General features: G+C 40.0%; 1 protein-coding gene across 5 annotated transcripts; it reads right to left on the reverse strand.

The window, feature by feature from the left end:
• Positions 1–341: 341 nt before the first annotated feature.
• On the reverse strand, positions 342–19,385 carry si:dkeyp-77h1.4 (putative uncharacterized protein DDB_G0290521). Of its 5 annotated transcripts, none has more exons than XM_034697243.1 (11): positions 19,024–19,385; positions 13,547–13,606; positions 11,719–11,739; positions 11,313–11,588; positions 9,015–9,135; positions 8,687–8,862; positions 8,264–8,406; positions 6,333–6,480; positions 5,902–6,083; positions 5,698–5,790; positions 342–5,004 (listed from the first exon to the last, which is right to left on the reverse strand). In XM_034697243.1, the coding sequence occupies exons 2-11, from the start codon at positions 13,590–13,592 to the stop codon at positions 4,189–4,191; spliced, it is 2,022 nt and encodes a 673-aa protein (XP_034553134.1). In that variant the 5' UTR covers positions 13,593–13,606; positions 19,024–19,385; the 3' UTR covers positions 342–4,188. The 5 variants fall into 5 exon arrangements, with proteins under 5 accessions (XP_034553134.1, XP_034553135.1, XP_034553136.1 ...); XM_034697244.1 differs by having other exon boundaries at positions 13,547–13,603; positions 19,024–19,239; XM_034697245.1 differs by lacking the exon at positions 19,024–19,385 and adding an exon at positions 18,865–18,907.
• Between the last annotated feature and the right edge of the window lie 1,586 nt (positions 19,386–20,971).

A 20,971-nucleotide genomic window follows, 5' to 3' on the forward strand; every position in this document is an offset into this window, starting at 1 on the left:
TCCCCTGAAATATACATTTGTAGAAGATTTTATGAAAACAATGAACAGGAAAGGTTATTGTCTGCAGCCAGCTGGGAGCCTCAGGGTCCAGCAGGTGTCAACATTATGTTGTTACCTTTAGCCTGTTTAAAAATAGTTCTGTTGGGCCGCTCTGCTACAGCGTGCCCTGGGAAATTTATGGCAGTTGAATTAGTGGCACGCATGACCCGAGGGGTGAGAAAATGACGCGTGACACTCGGAACGAACGAAGGCTGACATTGAGTGAGACGCTGTGCTGAGATCAAACAGACAGTTCTGAGAAAAAGGAAAGAAAAGGAAAGCAAAGACGACAGGAGAGAAAATGTCATAATAGCTTGTTTATTCTTAGTATTCCTTTAGACATGAAATAAGGAAACAAAGTATTTTCTGTACAAAACATCAGTGTGAAGTTGTGCAAAAAGGGAGTACAGAGAGAACAGGTGGGACGTCACACCACACCCAGGCCAGGACAGCAGAAGTAAACAGAGAGAGAGAGAGATCAGGGCAGGGACTACTCACATAGTGCAAGAAGTGCCAGTGCTAATAAAGGTATTGGTTTCTTTTAGCTGGTTATCAGATGTGGAAACCAGAAACCCTCTGGCACCATTTGGATGTAATATTCTTAAATCCCACTAGACTGAGCTGTCTTAGAGATGCTGGCAAACCAAAAGTTACGCACAATCTGCCTCTTTCTCTTTCATTTTTTCCTCTGAGTGGCGTGGAATTACAATCACTTACAATATACAGTAGTGGTGCTGCATGGAAATACTGTTATAGCAGTCTCTCAACAAAAGCCTGAGGGTTACCCACACAGAGCTCCTCATTCATCTGCTGCTATCAAGAATTCACTCACGTACTCCAAACTGTGCAACAATGATCAATGAAATGGAAAACACCCTCACCTACACACAGAGCAAACTCAGCTTTCCTTATATGCTACTCAGAGTTGCATCATTTTTATACATTATGTCCCATATCTGTTACACGTCAGCATATCATAGGCCTGCCTGGTTTTATTTTGAACGGTTGTGTGTGCAAACAGTTCTCTACATCGCTGAATATCGTAAATATCAAGTAAAAGGTGCCAACGGGAGTGTCGGATACTGACAGAATACAGGCCAACTATCCAAAACAGGGTTCAGGCACTAGACAGATAGACAAGAATCACTCCAAAATCTCAAAGTTACAATATCTTTTACAATATATTGTGGCTTTAAACACATTCACACCCATGACGTGAACACAGCACTTGTTTTATTTCTTACATTGCAGGACGAGTTAAGCAGGCACATGGATACCTTACTCACAACAGACGGAGAAGCACATGTTAAGTACATAAGTACAGTTGTTGCGTCTATGCATAGACTCAGCTCACATCAACACGCATAAATCACAGTCTTAAATCATCCACTCTCATTTGTACATGCACTGTAACACAGAAATTCCACAATGATGGTGACAATAAAACATCACTCATACACGCATACACGCATACACGCACACACGCACACGCACACACGCACACACGCACACACACGCTTTAAGATGGTAAAAGTTTGCTTTCAGGACATGTCATGAGCATGCTTTAAGTGACATAGGTTAAACATTTTAATACACCGTGTAAATACTGTGAGAGAAGCAGTATGCTGTGAGTATTATCAGATTTGAATGGCAAAGACAGCAGAAAATTGATCTAAGAAGATCCAATCTTGATGGATTTTTACAACATTTGGTTTTTAAATTAGTTTGGCGTTAGTGAATATTAGTGTTTCTGGCATATAATATATGTATATTCTGTATGTTATATATTTAGCATTTAAAGTTGGTGAGAAATTTAGTTTTTTTTCATCGTTTTCATGTATAATACAACCACCAATCTGTACACTAAAAACATTCAGCCTTCAAGGGGTTAAACTGGCGTACACATGCAATATTTACAAGGCTGGAATGTGTGTGTGGTTTGTGTGTTTCTGTGTGTCTACATGTATAATGACAGTTTTTTTGTGTTGTCAAAACTGGTTTGTGTTCCCCTCAAAGATCGAGACAACAAATGAGGCATATTCAGTGTTTTACATTAGATGCCTTCAAACAGGTGTAACATGTTTGACTGAGACTGTTTTTCCATTGAAGTCTGAGGCAACTTGATTTGTGTTTATTTTTGGTTTGTTTTAGTTTATTTATATCAATTGATCTTACTATCAAATCTGACATCTTAACCTAACTAGTCATACATCTTTAAAAAGCTGATTTTACTTTAATCTACCTGTAAGAAAATCTAAGAGTAAAGAGAGCTACCAAGAAAAGGACAGTTAGTTGTAGATGGATCTACTGAACAATTTTCCTACATTTCACTGATTGTTTGAATTTTCATGGCTGTCATTTTGTGCTTCTCTCACAAAACCAAATGCTTTTTGTTGACTTTAGTGCACCAAACTTAGACTGTTGTTGGTTTTCCTGTCAGTCAGTTATAATATGAGGTAGAGACATGCAATTTTAAGACTAAATTTTATCTGCACACCTCCTCTGTACCATACAAGACTCAGATAAGATTCATAACCAAACAATTTCTTAACTACGTGGTATGGAAAAAGGCCTCAAAGGAGTATTTTGGAGCAATTGAACATGCTTGACATAAATGTTAATGCTTTTAACAAATTTAAGAGAGCTGATGGCACAGGAAGTGCTCACTGTTGAACCAAATACGTCAGATGAACTGACGACAAAGCAAGGATGCAGGACAGAAACTAAGGGAATGATCAAGGAATAAAATGATTGCCAAAAACAGCATGCATGCATGCTGCACCTACATGAGCTTTTTAATACTTTTCATTCAAGATATGACCTATAAAAAGCCTGACATACACTGGCACAGCGGTGGTCCCATTAAGTGCCTCAGGTTGCAGTTGGCATTAGCTCCTATTTCTTCAAACCATAGGAGTAATGGGATTTTTATAGAGCCAACGGGAAATCCAGATCAAACACCGCAAAGTGGTGATCTGGACTTGTGGGATCAGTCTGCAAAACACATTTTAATCATCTGAAATGTCACAGGGAGTCTGAATCTATATCTCAGAGACTATAAATAGAGAGTTTAGAGTTACTAGAATATCTTCTTGTGTGGTTACAGATAAACTTCACATTTTTAACTATGTACAAAATGTCCCCAGCAGAGTTTCATTTGTGTGATCAGATGGGCTTCATTTTCTGTTTAACTTTATTCTGAGATGACATTGGCTAAGAATTACATGCAGTTTATTTTCTCTACATGCCGACTGGACAAGATATAAGCTGCGTGATTAGCGAAGACTGAATTTACAGATTCTGCATGTTTATGTTTACGGCATGACTTTGGGTATCAGAAGCATTCTGGTTTCTGTTTGGAGTCTGAATACAATTGTCCGCTTGCATTTCAGCAGGCCATGATTGTATACAGACAAACAGTCCATGTGGAAAGCAAAAGTGATGGAGAGCATCAACAGTAATGCATCCCCAGATCTCATCAGCAATCATTTGGCGACAATTTAGCTTTAGCTTCTCAAGATGCGAGTCGGACTGTAAACAATTACCCTCACAGAAAAGGAAGTCATGGTTTGTAGTCTTTTGTCGCTTACATTTGGTAAACCGAAGGTCCCCAAAAGATGGCCATCGTTCCCAGAGGCTATATGGTCGTCAAATGATGACCAATGGATTTCAACATTGGGTAAGATCTAATACAAAATTCTAGTTTCCTAGAAATTACTTGCAAATGTTTTCCTGTTGAAATGCTGTAAACCTGTCTGGCTACTTATTATTTTATAAAAGACCTTATGTGGAGTTAGTATTTTAATTGTAAACACTGCAAAAGGTGTAATTTGCAGTTGGACAGTTTTACACTGAAGTTAGCAAAAATTGAGGCTGCGAGGTGCTTATGACTAAAATGTTTAACAATCAACAAGCCACATTTGTTGTGTGTAGAATTTCAGTATCATGAAGTCCAAAAGGTTTTGTGTGAGTATAGATAAGTGTGATATTGTAATAAAGGTAATATTGTGTTCAGGCATGTTAAATCAAAGTCCTCACCCCTGCTTCGGTGGTTTTCTTCATTATTTGGTTGGGGTTCTCGATTGTCTACAGTGGTGGAAGATGGAGAAAATCTGTGGGGCTTCCATTGGATTGTTGTAGGGTCTGCTCTCAAGTAGTGGTGGTAGTGGTAGTTGTATCGTCAGTGCCATCTTTGCTGGCCTCCAGTGTGGCACCACTAGATTTCAGCTCTACCTCAGGAGTTTTAGGAGGAGCTGCCTTTGGAGCTGAGCTGCTGATAATTTCAGCGTGATCCGGGCTCAATTTGGTATCCGGGCCAGGCTCAGGTGTACCGTTGGTAATTGGTTCTGGTGTGGGTGGTTTGAGGGGCTCAGGTGTTGGTGTCAGGGCACTCTTAATTTCAGGAGTCGGCGTTGTGGCTTTGGGAGTGGCTGGTTTAGGCTCTGGGCTTGGGGTTGGTGCAGGTTTTGGTTCAGCTGGACTCAGTCCAGCCTTGGGTTCTGGGCTCGGGGTTGGTGCAGGTTTTGGTTCAGCTGGACTTGGAACAGCCTTGGGCTCAGGACTTGGGGTTGGTGCCGGTTTTGGATCAGCTGGAGTTAGACCAGCCTTGGGCTCAGGACTTGGGGTTGGGCTGGACTTAACATCTGATGTTTTGGGCAAGTCTAATTTTGTTACCACTGGAGGATCAGGAGTTTTCTTGATTTCTGGTGCAGGGGAGGTTTTAGTTTCAGCTACTGGACTGGACTTTATTTCCAAGGCTGGTGGAGCACTTGGCTTGGACCCAGCAGCAGTTGGTGGACTTGATTCGGTTTCAGGGGCAGCAGAGATGGTTACAGCTACAGACTCAGAGGTTGGATCAGGGGCATCAGTGTCAGTGTCCAGGGGGAGAGCAGTATTAAAGCCAACACCAGAGTCACTTGTCTCGAGGTTACCTATCCCAACCTCTTTAGATGAAACCTCCAGACCCTGAAACCAAGCAGATGCAAAAGAAAGGTAAGCAGCTTTTACCAACAAGACAATTCTATGTGGTTCTCAGAGGACAAATAAAGGTCAGGACAAGATATAACAGACAAACAAGGCAATGTAAAAGGGAGATAAGGCAAGGATTAACTGAGTAGAATAGAAGAAAAACAATTTAATAGAACAGGAGAAATAAAGTCACAGCGCAGCAACAGAGCAGGAGGAAAAAGTCCCAAACCCAACAACAGGCAGTGGAAAACAGAAGTTTAAGCCTTGATTAAAGAACTGAGAGCTGGAGCAGAACTCAGATTTTCTGGGAGCGCTGAATGCTGCCTCTCCATGTTTTACATGGACAGTAAGCAAAGAGACAGGAAGGGTCTTCCCAGAAGACCTGAGAGATCTGGACAGTTCGGAATATATAACAGCAGGACACAGCTGTGAGTCAGCCCTACACCGCATTCAGGGCTTAATCAACCAATAGTAACATGAAAAAATCAATTCTTTGTCACAAGGGGGGCCACTGCAAAGATCTGAGACCTGGACTGAGGCGATCCACTTTCTTGACCTTAGTGAAGAGTCTAGCAGCAGCGTTCTGAATAAGCTGCAGCTGTCTGAACGTAGAAAACAGCATAAAATGTAGACATTATTAAAACCTCTCAAAGACTGAGTTTAGGAGGGAAGTGTTTCATCTTTTCTTACTTTAATGTCCACTTCAGTGCTCTGAGACTTCTCTGTGTTGTCTGCCTGGGAATGCTTGGATTCCTCACTGAGTTTGGTAATGTTCTTTACCACCTGTGGAGATACACATGGAGACACAAACAAATGCCATGAAGAAGAGCGGGACACACTTCATCGTCATCATCATAATTAGGACTTATTGAGTTGTGTATTTGGCTCTCCAACCTGTCTGAAGGCCTCCCCCTCGTCCTCTTTTCCTGCGTTATGGGCGAGCTTCTCCAGCGCTGCAGCCCTCTTGGCCCTCTTCTTCACTTTGATCAGGCAGGACAGCAGACACACCAGCAGAAGGAAAACCAGCAGGCCCAACAGAGCGATGATGGCCACATACAGCGACTCCAGCTTGTAAGCTGCATGAAGGCATTGTGGGAAAAAAGGCGAGAAAAGAATAGGAGTGGGAGAGTAAATACTTCGACTGACCTTTCATTGTTGAAATTCCAGCACATGAATACAGTAGACAAAGAAAAGGGATTATTCTGTCATTTTTGGCTACAAAAACTTTATTTTGGCATTATTCTGTTGTGACACCCCTATTCCGTAGATAGAGCAGTAGTAAAACCTTATAATTTAGCATGCTTTCAACTTTCCCCTTTACTTACGCTCTACTCCAAGATGGACCTTGGACACGACAGACTCCAGTATGTCTTTAATCTCAAACAAGCCAATGTCTGAACGGGTGACCTGATCTAGATAAACCCATGAACCCTCCATAGAGAGACGATCCTGCAAACCCAGCTCCTCTCTGGCCTGGAATAAAAAGACAGAAACTAAATTAACTAATTTTAAAAAATACATTAAAAACAAACATGTATATAACACCAGTGAATGGTGCAAAAGAGGACACAACATAAACCCAAACCATAGAAGTCTTAAATGTTTCAGCTAACTGAAAAACACACTGATGCAGAGGTGGGTCATAATGGTTTGAATGTCCACTTGCTGCCTTTGTGAGCTGTAAAAAAGCTCCAGCCATTAGCAATAACACTTAAATAAGCTGTAAAACTGTCCAACACATCACAGGTTATAGTCTTGGAACAAAGGAGGGAGAAATTAGCCAAAATAGAACAAATGACATGGAAGGGAACGGGAGGTAGGACGAGGAAATCCTTTGAGTATAATTAGAAGGGGTTTTTTTTTAGTAAATGTCAAATAAAAATTTGACACATGAACACTTGCGTAATTTTTGGTATATTATAACAGATACATTGTGTACCATACTGTCCTGTATATGTGAGCATATGGGAATCATAGAAGCTGCTAAAATGAACAAAAACGGGACTACAACAGAGTATATCTAGATTCTCCGTGTGATAAGATAACAATAATATAGTCTAGATCAGGGTTCCCAAAGTGTGGGTCGGGACCCCCTGGGGGGGTCATGAGACACAAATAGGGGGGCCGTGAGATGTCTTCCAGAATGTTTATTTTTTAAAAGTCATCTAAAAATAGTTTATTTTACATTATAGTAAAAATATCGACAAAAATAGTAGCTAAACTTGAAATAAAACCTTAAAAATAGAAAATGTAATGAGTTTTCTGCCTTTCTCTTTGCCAGATGACTCCTAAGTTTAGGGTTAGTGAACAATTAATTATCAAAAGCATCAGTAGCAGTAGGTTAATATATTAAGGCACAGGAAACACAGCCTCAAGCTCATATAGGTAGGCTAACTTTCTGCAGACCAGCTAAATGAAGCCACATGAAATCACTTTGAGGGACAGTGGGGGTCGCGAGTCTTTGGCACCCATATTTTGGGGGTCACAAGATAAAAAGTTTGGGAACCCCTGGTCTAGATAATACACAACAGAGACCTTGTCCCATATTGTTTGGATTTAGTCAACAGATGAAAGCTTCAACAATTAAAATCACATCATGTTTAAGGATTACTCCTGTGTGATGCAGTGCCTCTTGTGTTTCCCTTACAGGTTGATGTCATATTTTATAAAGTTCTGCTAATATTATGGATGTCAGGCAAGGTCGGACTGCTATAGAACATTACACAAATCCTTGATGTAAATTTGCATTGACTATGATTTTTCATTTCTCATTATTTAGTTCATAATTATAAAATCAAGTATTGTAATCACGTTATACATAACAGGCTATGGACATGGCAGGCAAAGGGGACTAACAACATCACTCTCAATGTTATCATATTGATTTGGTAACAACTATTTCACTTTCTTAATCTTGAGTGAAGTCAAAACATCTTTCTCGAAGACAAAGAGTGAAGCTTGCCGAGTTCTGCACCTGTGGACTTCTGGGAGTAGCACTTACACTGGTTATGCAGTGAAATCAACACTGTACAGGTTTATACGAAAATATGACAATTGACTCTCTGAATCAACACTCACTCTTTTTGAGGAATTAGTATCTTGTAGTTAAATTAGACTTAACAAGAGTTGAATTGACTCTAAATTTGTACTCTCAACTTTAACACTGAAAATGTAACACTTTTGATTTTGCTGTGTATGAAATACAGATAATTTTTTGATGAGTTAGAAGTAAAAGGAAAACAGAGGCTCCATTTACACTTGTGAATTCTCCCTTATCCAGCAGCAGATGGGAGGTGGGCTCTCTTTCTGGGGTGTAGTAGAGTTGGACCAGAGAGCTGTTGAGGACCAGGTTGATCTTCAGTGTTTTCCCATAAGGTAGGGTCAGAAAGCTTAAATGCTCTGAGACACACAGAGAGAGAGAAGACAAGGGACAATGGAGGACATATTATAAATACACCCCCACTCTGTGTATCAGCTCATGGATCATCTAAAATGCATTAGCCTGCTGCAGCCCATTAACGTTTGGGTCTTTAAAAAGCCATTATGACAAGACAAGAGTAGCGTTTAAACCAGAGAGGAAACAACAACACCATCCTAATGGACGGTGCAGGTCATTTAAAACAGGTCGAGCATTAAAGGGAGGAAAACGTGTACCATGTGTCTTCATTCATGTGCTCACCTTTGACTCTGAGACACAGTTTCCTTTTGATTTCACCTTTGGCATCCCTGACCGTGTAGCTGCCTTCATCTGCACCTGTGACGGCAGTGAGGATGACCTGGCGCTCAGTAACGTGAATTCGACCCTCGTAGCCGTCCCTGGACAACCCTGTGCTGGTCAGCAGCATAAGGGCAGGTCTACAAGAGAGAAAGTCACAGAGGATGCACCTTTCTCAACCTTTTCTTGGTGAATCTGAGGCACACTGTCATAGTGGGTATACATCACAGTAGGAAAATGTCATCACAGATTCTTATGGGTAAGAATATCTGTGTAATTTTGTTGACTCTACCTCGATGTGTAGTTTGCCTCCATAGAAATGGGCCTGTACTCCAGCATGAGAGGCCTAGTCAACCCTGTCACTGGAATCTGGTAGTTTTCTCCATATTTAATTATCTCCTCGTTGGTGCAATCTAGGAGGTAAAAAACAAGGTGGTACACCGTTTATTTTTGTGTGAAAGGGAATTTACAAGGTCAGTTACAGCAGATGGGATATTGCACGACATGTAAGTAGAAAGGAGCAAAGGAGAGAGTGTATTTGCTTTGGTTGATTTAAAAAAGAAATTAGGAATTAGAGTGAAAGAAAGGACAGATGGGGTGAAGGAGTGAGTGAGGGAGGAGGAGGAGGAGGAAATATCATGACAGTTGTGGGGAAAAGGGAGAGAAATTGCAGAGAAAAGAGCAGTGATCCAAAAATATCAGAGGAGCTGAAATGAATGGGTAGAACGAATCAAACAGAGAGAAAGACAGTAAAGACAAGATAAGGATGGGAAAACAGCAGGAAGGGAAGAAGAGAGGAGTGGGTTGGTGGTTAAAAAAGCTGCATAATTACTGCCTGGCAGCTCCGACATGCTCACACACATACACACACTTCACAGCATGTTTCTCCCTCCATATGGTGCTTCTTTCAAATACTGCTACTCTACAGTGGCCTTTATCCATTCTGGGTTTGAGCCTACTCCTCCGTCTGTGGGTGACCTACACTCACGCTTTGTGTGTTTTTGTGTTTGTGTGTTTGTTAAACTAATCTCATCAGAATTACTCGTTTGGGGCTGGAGCCTGCACTGCTGAAACTTGTAACACTCAAAGGACAGTGTAACAGAGAGGTTTATTCTGCTGCTGACTGAATGATTAAAGCAGAAGGAATGACAGCTCCTGCACAGCTCTGACTCTGACTCCAGATCAGATTTAAGAGGCTTATTTCTCATGGGAGGGATTGTGAGGCTGATGGTAGTCAGTGGAGGAGGAAATGTTTGGATCTTTCACTGAAAGGGAAGTTAACACTACACCTGTGAAAACACTCCATCACCTGTAAATGTTAATCTCTGAAAGCGTTACTTTATTAGTGAAAATAAAAATATATGTGCTTAATATTATAATGAAGTACAGGAAGGTGGCCTCTAAGTTTAACAACTCTATGTACTATATTGTGAACAGATCTGATAGGTTCTCTGAAAGGTGCATTTAAATAAAATGTATCATGATTATTATTAGTATTTATGTTGTTGGTTAAATTATATGAAAGTGTTAAGTAGTACATCCATTTCAAAGCATTTTTTGCAAAATAACATGTAATTTAAATGGCAAGCAAATATAGATTTAAGAATGACACTTAATGAAGCGTAAAATGTAAAATCTCTATTCCATTTATCTACATTCTTGAGTTTGAGTTTGTACTACACTAAAGTTAATGTAATAATAATGTAATGATATATTACAGTAATATGTAGCAGTGAGCGGTGTCTCAGAGAGGTACCGCGGGCCTTTTCTTCCTGCCGTGTTCAGACATGATAACCAATGACAAACAACTCTGACTAAAAAAACACAAGTGCAATAATCTCCCCTGTTAAGAGTGCTGCAACCTCTGTCATCTTCATGTGCATTTACATTTGTTCTGTAGATATACTGTAAATTCAGTTTTATTCAATGTTATGCTTATTTCTGTACATATTTTACTTAGGATACATTAGTTTATTTTTCATTATTTATAATTTGATATTTACAATTTTTGTGTGCTCACTATTGTAATTTCTGCACTATCCACTTTGCTGCTGCAACACTAAATTTCCCTGTTGTGGGACAAATAAAGGATTATCTTATCATATCTCATCTACTGATTTACACTGTATATCTGATATCAGACTACCATATTTTTATTATTTTATCTATTTATTTTAATTTAAATTTTTACTCTTTTTTTTCCATGACTTAAAACAAAACTGTGCAATAGAGCTGTTTTGTATCCTGCATGCAGAAAAAACAAAACAAACGAAAAAACTGATGTCAAACTTTTATAACTCATTCTGAAACTTAAACTGATACAAAACATTATCTTTAAATATTGAAAACTTCACAAACTTCAGATTCTTATGGGAAACCTTTTTTAAAAACAGCTTTTCAATTATGTCTTCGACCGGAGTCAACCTTCGACGCATAGGACTTAGATTCAGGGTTTTGTTTTTTGTTTTGTTATGGGGTTTGTTACGGACCCTCAATTTGACGATGTCATAGCTCTAATTCTTTCTGTGAGAGAGTAACATGTCAGCTTGCTGTTATCCCAATATTTCAGCCACACATATATCATCATTACCTCTGACAATAAGCTTGGTGCGTTTGATGCTCTCTGGATGCTCCGGATCCTTCACAGTGTACACGCCCTCGTTTGCCTCTTTCACCCCGTCTATAATGAGGTGGCTTAGTTGGCGGTTGAGTTTGGCCGCGCTGTGGACCACTTTGCCGCCACGCATCAGGTCGACTTCGGGCGACCGGGGCGCTGATAGGCTTTTGAAAGTGACCTCCAGTGTGAGTGTGGGCAGCATGATGTGGAAATCCTCCCCGTCGAAGAGAGTAATAGAGTTCTCATCAACTGGATAATAGGATGGACAAAGATGAAGGTGGAAGCATTGAAAAACAGAAGAGGGCAAAAGTTTGTGATTTATAATTTATGAGGGAGGAATTCAGAATTTCACATTAGGCACTGGTTGACTGGATCTTACCTTGTACAGGGGCGGAAAGAGCTGCATACAAAAAGGGAGAAAATACAAATTAAAGTGAAATTATACAGATCCATTTTCCTCAGCTACACAGTTATTGATCACTGTTTTGAAAACCTGTTTTTCTTTCCCTACCAATAAGGGCAGATCAGGACTTTTTGACTGGAGTGATCCTACTGGGAAACTGACATATACAGAGGTAGCATAAAGTATGAGCAGAAACACACACATGAAATATATATATTTACCCTTTCTGTCTCCATTAATATAAAATACTTGAACCACAAACATTGAAGTACCATACACCTGTTATACTCTTGTGTATGCATCTTTAAATATAAAAAGTCACAGAACATGGCAACATATACAGTTGTGCTGTTAAGTTTACATACCCTGGCAGAATTCATGATTTTTATGTCATTTTTCAGAGAATATGAATGGTAAGAGAAAAACTTTTTTTCCCTCATGGTTAGTGGTTGGGTGAAGCCAACAACTGTGTTTACTCTTTTTAAATCATAATGACAACCGAATCTACCCACATGACCCTGATCAAAAGTTCACATACCCTGGTGATTTTTGCCTGGTAACTTGCACACAAGTTGACACAAATGGGTGTAAATGGCTATTAAAGGTAACCATCCTCAACTGTGATCTGTTTGCTTGTAATCAGTTACAGACCCTTGGATTTTTCATCCAGTGCTGCACTGACTTTCTGGATTCTGAGTCATGGGGAAAGCAAAAGAATTGTCAAAGGATCTGCAGGAAAAGGTAATTTGAACTGTATAAAACAGGAAAGGGATATAAAAAGATATCCAATGACTTGAGAATGCCAATCGGCAGTGTTCAAACTCTGATTAAGAAGTGGAAAATAAATGAGGCATTATAATAATAATAATAATAATAATACCTAAGTTTTATATAGCGCTTTTCAGTAACTCAAAGACGCTTTACAAGAGAGACAATAAATAAATACAATAAAGACATATATGACAAGCATTATGTTGAAACCAAACCACGGTCAGGCAGACCAACAAATATTTCAGCCACTACTGCCAGGAGAATTGTTCGGGATGCAAAGAAAACCCCACAAATAACTTCAGCTGAAATACAGGACTCTGAAAAAAGGGTGTGGCTATTTCAAGATGCACAATAAGGAGGAAGAAAAATGGGCTGCATGGTCGAGTCGCCAGGAGAAAGCCATTACTACGCAAATGACAACACAGTTGTTTGATAATAAATTGCTTCACCCAACCACTAACCATGAGTGAAAGAAAAGTTTTCGTGTTATCATTCATATTCTCTGAAAAATTGCAGAGAAATCATAAATTCTGCCAGGGTATGTAAACTTACACCACTGTATCCTCTATGCTGAATATTTTAAGAACTTCAAAAAAAGTTATATGTCCAAAGCCACTTTAAAGTACCAACAAGAAGAAATATTTTTCTGTCAAACTGCAAAGAGATTTTAAAACAGCCCTTTGAAACACAAACCACATAGCTGATTTCAACACAAGCCTCTGATGAGACAAATAGCCAACCATTGTTTAAGATTTTGTGTGACACTAATTGTGACCAGACTGATCTTAAAAGGGCCTCCCTCCTGAAACACCCCTACCTACTGAGTCCATACTTTCCCATATTCTTCTGGTTTTCTTAAAATGTTTTCCAACCGAGGGTTCCCACATCCTCAAACTGCCTTTAAACTCTTGAATAAAACTGATCTACCTGAGTTAATGATTCAGTGTAGCATGTTTAGCTGTTTGTGTGAGAGAGCACATGATTTCCATATTTCATGATCACAATAATGGAAAAAATTCATTTATTATCATACCTGTTGCAAGCAGAAGGCTTAATACGATCACCCTGCCTGCCGCCATCCTGGCTGATTCTTCTAGAAAGAAAAGGAGAAACATAAAATATCAACATAAAACACAAATTTATTTAAATGTCATTCAATTGGGTACCGATGTATTATATTGCTCTATAACACTTCAACTGTTTTGATAGAGAGGGGTTATCAGAGGATATGCAGGTGACAGATGTTACTCCACCCAGTTGCTTATTCATTCTTGAGTATGACATCATCCCTGGAAGATGTCACCTTGAAGCATCTACTGGGGCACATGAGGTGATGCGGACTTGTTTTAAACTGTGGTTTAGTATTTGGAAGATTTATTTTGTATCTTTGAACTCCTTTAAAGCAAGCAGTTTTATTATTCTTTTGGCCTTTGCCTTTACTGGATATCTGGGGAGAGACAGAAAATGTGAGGAAGAGAGATTGTGGATGAAATGCAGCGAATGGTCACAGGTCAGAATTGAGCCAGCAATCGGTGCCTTGGGGACTTGGCCTCAGTGAGGCGCCTGCAAGACAGAGCTAGACCAGTGTTCCTAAAGCAAGCTTTGACTTTGAAGGAACAGATTTTAATTAAAACAGTGAGATTATATTAAGAATAATGGTCTTTATTTGTTGTAAATACAAAAACAACATTCTCATTCTAGCTCAAAACCTGGAATCATATCACTATTCAAGTGTCATCACAGTTTCTTAGATCCAAGGCTGACATGAATCCCAACCAAGCAACCTCTGGTCTCAAACTATGAAGCCCATGCAGAAGTATTATAAACTGCAGTTCATCGAGAATCTGCTTGAGGCTGGCTGCAGAAACACCGGAAACCACATAGACACCAATTCAAAGAAGACGATCTTTGCAGCATTAATAAACATGTTTACAGCCTGGTACAAAAAACGGCTTGGCCCTACGTAGCTAATTTCTCTATCGGCACACACTGTACGAGGGTGAATTTTTTTCTAACGCGACGGTTCAGAAGATATTAGGTTCACAAGTTTTTGCCCAAATAAGGACATGACTGACTTGACTCCCGGTCTGGAACACATAGCTGTCTGCTAGGAGGCTCAAACCCCGCCTCTTTACGTCACACTCTTTCAGCATTTCCAATATGGCTGCTGCCGGTGATTTGCTTCAAAACAGCGCTCAGGAACAGATGGGTGACGTCACGGATACTACGTCCATAAAAACCGAGGACTTTCACCCTCAAGAGAGTCTGTAAACTCGAAATTTATCAAAGAAAAGAGCCGCACCACCACCAGGGATTTTGGGCCCCATGTCAAAATAAAAAATTATTGAAAATGAAAAAATTTGAAAATTATTTAAAGAAATGTTTTTGCTATCAACCAATGTTCTCATGATTTTGGGACCCTTGTGAGTCATGGGCCTTTAGAATTGTCCAAACTTTCCATCCAGCAGTAAAAATAAAAAAGTGACATTATTTAGAAATGTTCCTTTATTTACTGAAGTGTAAGGAATAAACATTATTCTGCAAACATTGAATGACATGTATCCCCCTTGTTCACATCATAAAAACACACTGTTGCTTAAAAAAGCTTGAATGAGCTTCAGACAGTAAATGTTGAGAAACAGAAGGATAATGGGAAAACAAAAATTCCAAAAGACTCTGAGGAAAGAATCCTGATTATCTGCAACACAGGTGAGATATCGATGATGTGAATGGCTCTCATCTACGCTGAGACATCAGAGGCTTCACATCAAGGGATGGGAGCAGAAGAAACTTTCCTGTGGTTCACTTTTACAAAGCCCAGGAGGGGAGCAGGAGGAAACACCTGCAGTGCTCACAGTCAGCAGCTAAGTAGCATGCTGTCAAGGTTATCTATATGCCACAAAAACGTATGTGCTTCATTATTCATACACTGTATGCCTCATTATTCATTACTAAAGAAGGTGGGCTTCAACCTTGTATACATAGGCCTGCGTTGTCTTTTTTCGTATCCCGTAGATGTTCTTTAAGGTGCATTAAGAATTCAATTGGGCTATCTAATCACACTCCAACATCTTAAAACAACCACCTAAGCAGATCTGCAGAACATCTTATACTCCCTGTAAATTGAATTTATCCTCCATTGCCTGGAGGTTTTTATTGGACTTGAGAGTTTAAAAATAATGTATAGTTAACCTTCTGTTGAGAAAGTCAGGGATGGTTTAACTTAAATGTCATAGAATATCGTTTGGGAGCTTGAATCAAGGCCATGTGTAGATTTGTGAGGCGATGAATAGATTGTGTTGTCCTAAGATGTTACCAACGAGCATTATCTTGAAGAGTCTCCTTCCTTTTTAAGTTTATGTGCATGTTTATCACTGCCGCCTGGCTTTACGTCACTGGCAAGGATTGCCTATTGATTATGTGCCCGAATTTAAACACGGCATAATTCATGGAACTCCAGATAATTCATTCAAATTGTGGGGCTAGCTAGCTTGCTTTCTGGCCAATGTTTTTTTCCACAAGACCTCTTTATGTTTTCTAGGAAGAATCATGAGTAATCACAACACTGAAGGGGATTACGATTATGTGGAACTGCCTTCTGCTACTTCCAGGCAACACATCGAGAGAGTTGCTGCTGTTTCCATTTACAAAGCCCGGGAGGGGACTGGGAAGGAACACCTGCAGTGCATTTTGCATCACAGCCACATTCTCAGCAGCTAATAAACATGCATTAACAATAAAAGTGTCTCAGCGTTACACAGCACACTTCATAAAACATCCCATTGCTGCTGGAAATGACAAAGCATCAAGATATAAGCACCTCCCTCTCTTTGTAATATGAGGGTTCTCTTTTTAAAGGCTTTTTTTTTCTCTTGTTGGTGAAAACAATGAACATCTTCCTCACAGATGGTCTCACCCCCCTCTTCACTGTGCCTGACACATCTGCATAGAGAGCCGGGAAGCTGCGTCACACAGAACAGTGTCTCTTGGCCAACAAACCTTTAGTGTCCTCTGCTACAGTCATCTATATTTATCATATTACAATGTTATTTTATTACCGTTGTGTCCATTTTTGTATCAGGACTTTCGCTCTCTCTTCTCAGAGCTTTTACACCCAGTCTCTCTTACTCTGATCATAATATACAACTAAAAATACTAACTGTTGACCCCTTGCAGTCACCAGCATTTAATTCATTCAGCAGTTAGTTTGAGGTGCAGGTTTGGTTAGCTCTGAAGAAAGAGAAAAGTGAACCCCTTCCATCTGTTTGTCTCAGCAGTAGGCCTCGTGGAGTCACCACAGCCAATCTGGTGTTTCTGCAGGATCTGTCAGGCCCAAAATCTACAATCCACTCCTCCATTTTTGTGCATTTTTAAGCATTTGAGGCCAGAACTTGCACGAATATCCTCCCTGTTCACTGACATGCAAGCACATGTGCACTAACATGCAATGAGCTTTAACCTGTTACACACTTCCCTCTGGGCTGTGAAGCATGCAGACCTCAAATTTGCCATCTGCTGTCCTCCCCTGACTCCCTCGCTTCACTCAGTGTTTATTTCACTTCAGTTGGGTTTTGCACTCTTCTTTCTCTCTCTTTACATCCATTTTCTCACTCCTGTCACCATTCTCACATCTCAAAGTGTTACTTTCTTCCACTATAACAACCTTGTTAAAGCCATCCTATGCTCTTCTTTCCTGACTTTCCTCTATTTGACAGGTCAGTGTCATCTCTTACTTTTTTTTCCACCACATTCTATCTTCTCAGCATGCCTCCTCTCAACCCTGAATCCTCTGCTCCCTATCTCAGGGCATCACTCTCATTTCCCCCCTTTCCTTTGCATTACTCTGTGTCTCTCTTCTCCATCACGTCTCTTTCATCCTCTCTCCTCCTCCTTATCTTACATAATCCAAGCCCTTGCATCCCACTCTGAAATCAAAGCCTGCTCCTGTGTGGCTTCTAACTCCAAACTCCCTACTTACTGGAAGAACAGGCCGGTCTTTGTCCACGGGCTTTAAAGAGGCGGAAATGCCTTTAATGACTGCAGATGTGGGGGACTTTACAAAGCAACCTCTGTGTCTTCACCCTTCATCATTTCTCTTTCATTTTCGCTTTACTCTGTGCACAAGTGATGAGGAGAAAATGCTCTGCATGGGGCTAAAGTCCCTCTGAGGATGGGGAGGCCTTCTGGAAGTGAAGCTCAAACGCACATTTACAGGCGCACATGCACACATGCACATGCAGTACTCTCGCTTCAGAGCACTAGACATTTATAAAACATGAGGCTGCAAAAAGAAGAAAGAGGAGTGCAGCAGAATAGCAACATTGGAAAATGCCTGAATGTTTACTTGAGGTGCACCACTCTTGAACAAATACAGGGTCTCCCTTTGCTGATATAAGGGGCTTGCAAAACTCAAAAACTTCAAATTATTCATTCCACTGATCCCAGATATCCACACTGGCAACCTCTGCACCACTGTATCAAATGGCAGAAGGAGATAGTGCAAGAAAAATGCACCTCTCAAACAGCCTGAAGATCTGGTCTAGACAAAATCCTAATATATAATTTCTGGAGTTTATCTTTGATAGAAGGGCCTGCAGCATCTGACAACCCATTTCCCTCCAAAGCTGGCTGCAGTGAACTAAAGGATGAGACAGGTTTCCACCATATTGCATGCACCTGTCAGATCCATTACAATCAGTGGACACAAGAGAGGAGCAGGGAGAGGGGACGGTGGAGATATGTGAAGCATTGACAAAAACAGAATAAAAGCAAAAGAAGATTTAGAAGAATTTGTGGTGAAGATGTGATTACAATACATTCATTGCTCTCCTGTCCCTGCAGGCCTTGATGCAGCTCTGGCCACAGACTGCAGGCGGAGGAAACAGAGCCAGAGAGCCTTCAGGCTGGAGCATCCTCTCAGATAATGGATGCTATTAAGCTTTTAAGTGTGCAGGACATTTAGCTTGTGACTTCCTTATCTGAGGGGAGGTTGCGTAGGGTGAATGAGATAAAGCTATCACTCACTTGTGATAATGATAATGTCAGGAGTGTAAATAGGTTCATTTTCATAATATCAATTAAGATGGACTTGTGGGCCACTATCATTTTTTTAATTCAAGCTATTTAAAATGACAGTACAAGCATCTGACATCATCATGAATCCTACAAAATAAAACTGCATTATATTTATGACCACCTGCATGCCACCAGGAGGCTGAGGAATTAATCTAGAATATCCAATGAGGGCAAAACCGGCTCCATCCCGGGACGATTCACTCAGTAAACAGCATCAACATATTTTCACACCTTTGCTCGTTGACAGAATAATGTGTGGATGGTGATTAAACTCACTGTGGTGAGTCTGTTACCCATCACCGTCCGGGATAGCCGATAACAGCATCCACCAAAAAACTGCAGAATTTAACCCGTCATGCACCAGTCACATGCATCACACACACGTCCGCACATGCATGTTAGGGGAAATAAAAGGCAATCTGCAGCTCAGTTTACCTGCAGTATTCCGGCTGGAGTCTGAGGAGACGTCAGGATGCCTTCAGAGGTGAAAATCAGTGTGGATGCTGCCGGTTTCCTCCCTCGTCGTCTCCCTCCCTTTCAACCTCGCCCCCCTCAAGAGCAGCACTTCACGACTCGGGCTCAACATTTGGAAGATGTTCAGAATATGTCGGGCTCTGCTGCTCGAGCTCGGAGACACTCGACTCATGTCGGAAAACACCGCCCCCACTCCCCACTCCCCACTCGGCCCTGAGAAGACACCTATGTGTGGTCAGCTGACATGAGGCGGGGGGTTAATAGATGAGGTGATCGATGCTGATTCAGCACTATATACGTGTTTCAACCTCGACTCACAAGGACAAGGCACTACATGGGAAGAGGATGTAATGTGGTACATGTAATGATGAAAAGTGCAATCATGTTCTTTTCTCCAATTTTTCAAAATATATGAATATATTCCCCTTTAAAAAAAATCTTATCTCATCTCGAATACTGTCTGCACCTTAATGTCATTTGCACGGTTATCTATTTACATTGTCCATTTTTAAACTGTCACTGAACTACCTGCACTGTGTACATAGACTGTTTTTATATAACTGTATTTTATTATATTTTATTGTATTTTATATTTAAATTATAGATATTTAAAAGCTGGGAGAGGAACAGCATCTCGTTTTTCCTGTATGTCTCGTATATACAGTGAAAATTGACAATAAAACCCTTTGAATCTTCTTGAATCTTGAATCTTTATTAACCCTCAAAAGGGTCAATTTGACCCTTTTAAAAGTCCAAAACTAAAAATAAAAATGTTCATTTCACATTTTAGGCAATATGTGTCTTCCAAACCAGCTAAATGCAGCATAAAAATCTGGGCAGCATGTGACAGAAAAAGTGTCTCGGGTTAAATTATCAACATCACTTCATAAAAAAAACATAATTCAAAATTCAAAATAAAATAAAACAAAATCTATATCATGTAAAACTATTGTATTTCATATTCAGGACTTTCCAATGTACATTTAAAAAAGTTTTAACAAGAACATTCATTAAAAAAAGAGTGAGATATCCTCATTGAACCATGATCTGTGAGGATTAAAGAACACCAGTGGACTAAATCTTGATTTTAAATTGACCCAGGAAGATTATTGCTCTTACTGAGAAACATACATAGCAGGAGGGTTAAAGCCAGATAAGAAGAAAAAAAAACATCATAATAGAAATACAATTCCAAATCCAGATATTTTTTTTCACCATTGGGGCTGAATCTTAAAATATAAATGTGTCAGAACTGGTTCTGTGTGACCATAACTCTCACCAACACCCTCTGGAAGACAAACATGTGCAAAGATTAAAAAAAGAATAACCTAAAATTCAGTAATCTGTGAGTTAAAAGACAACAGAGGAATAGAATGAACATATCTTATACTTACAGGATAAAGAAAGGTACTCCTGAGGTAGTGACATTGATATTTTCCTGAACTGAGCAAAAAATGACAAAAACAATACAGCTACAAGCAATAAAGTATTCAAAATGCAGCTTAAGCATACTTTTACCAAAGTAAATACACAGGAAGTTGCACTTTATAGAAAAGTTTTAATGTTGGGTAATACAGACAGATTATTTGATCCAATACAAATAACAGCTTGTAGTTGAGATAGTTTCTAAAATCAAACTTGGTTACAAGCTAATGAGTCTGTCTTTAAAAACACTGATGATTCATCCTTCCTGAAATACACATTTACACTGAGGGAAATTGACTCACAGTAGTGAACACTAGCCTTCTTTAAAGCTTCATGTACACATAGGAAGAACACACAGTTAGAGAATATAAGGCAAGGACAAAGAAGATATAGAGGAGCAGCATCAGCATTCAGGGGCCTACATCATGTCTCATCACTTGGGGTAATAGGATTGCTTGAAACCCTAATGGAGTCGGTGGAGGTG

The sequence above is a fragment of the Notolabrus celidotus genome, chromosome 12, assembly GCF_009762535.1.
Source record: "Notolabrus celidotus isolate fNotCel1 chromosome 12, fNotCel1.pri, whole genome shotgun sequence".
NCBI lineage: Eukaryota > Metazoa > Chordata > Actinopteri > Labriformes > Labridae > Notolabrus > Notolabrus celidotus.

Bases quoted from the DNA above. Each gene is read 5' to 3' on its own strand.
- si:dkeyp-77h1.4 (XM_034697242.1), bottom strand. From the start codon at position 13,800: ATGATGTCATACTCAAGAATGAATAAGCAACTGG. The intron at 13,607-13,766 runs GTGGAGTAACAT...TTTTCTTTCTAG, and splicing joins AAGAATGAATAAGCAACTGG to AAGAATCAGCCAGGATGGCG. The intron at 8,407-8,686 runs GTGAGCACATGA...TGTGTGTCTCAG, and splicing joins ACTGTGTCTCAGAGTCAAAG to AGCATTTAAGCTTTCTGACC.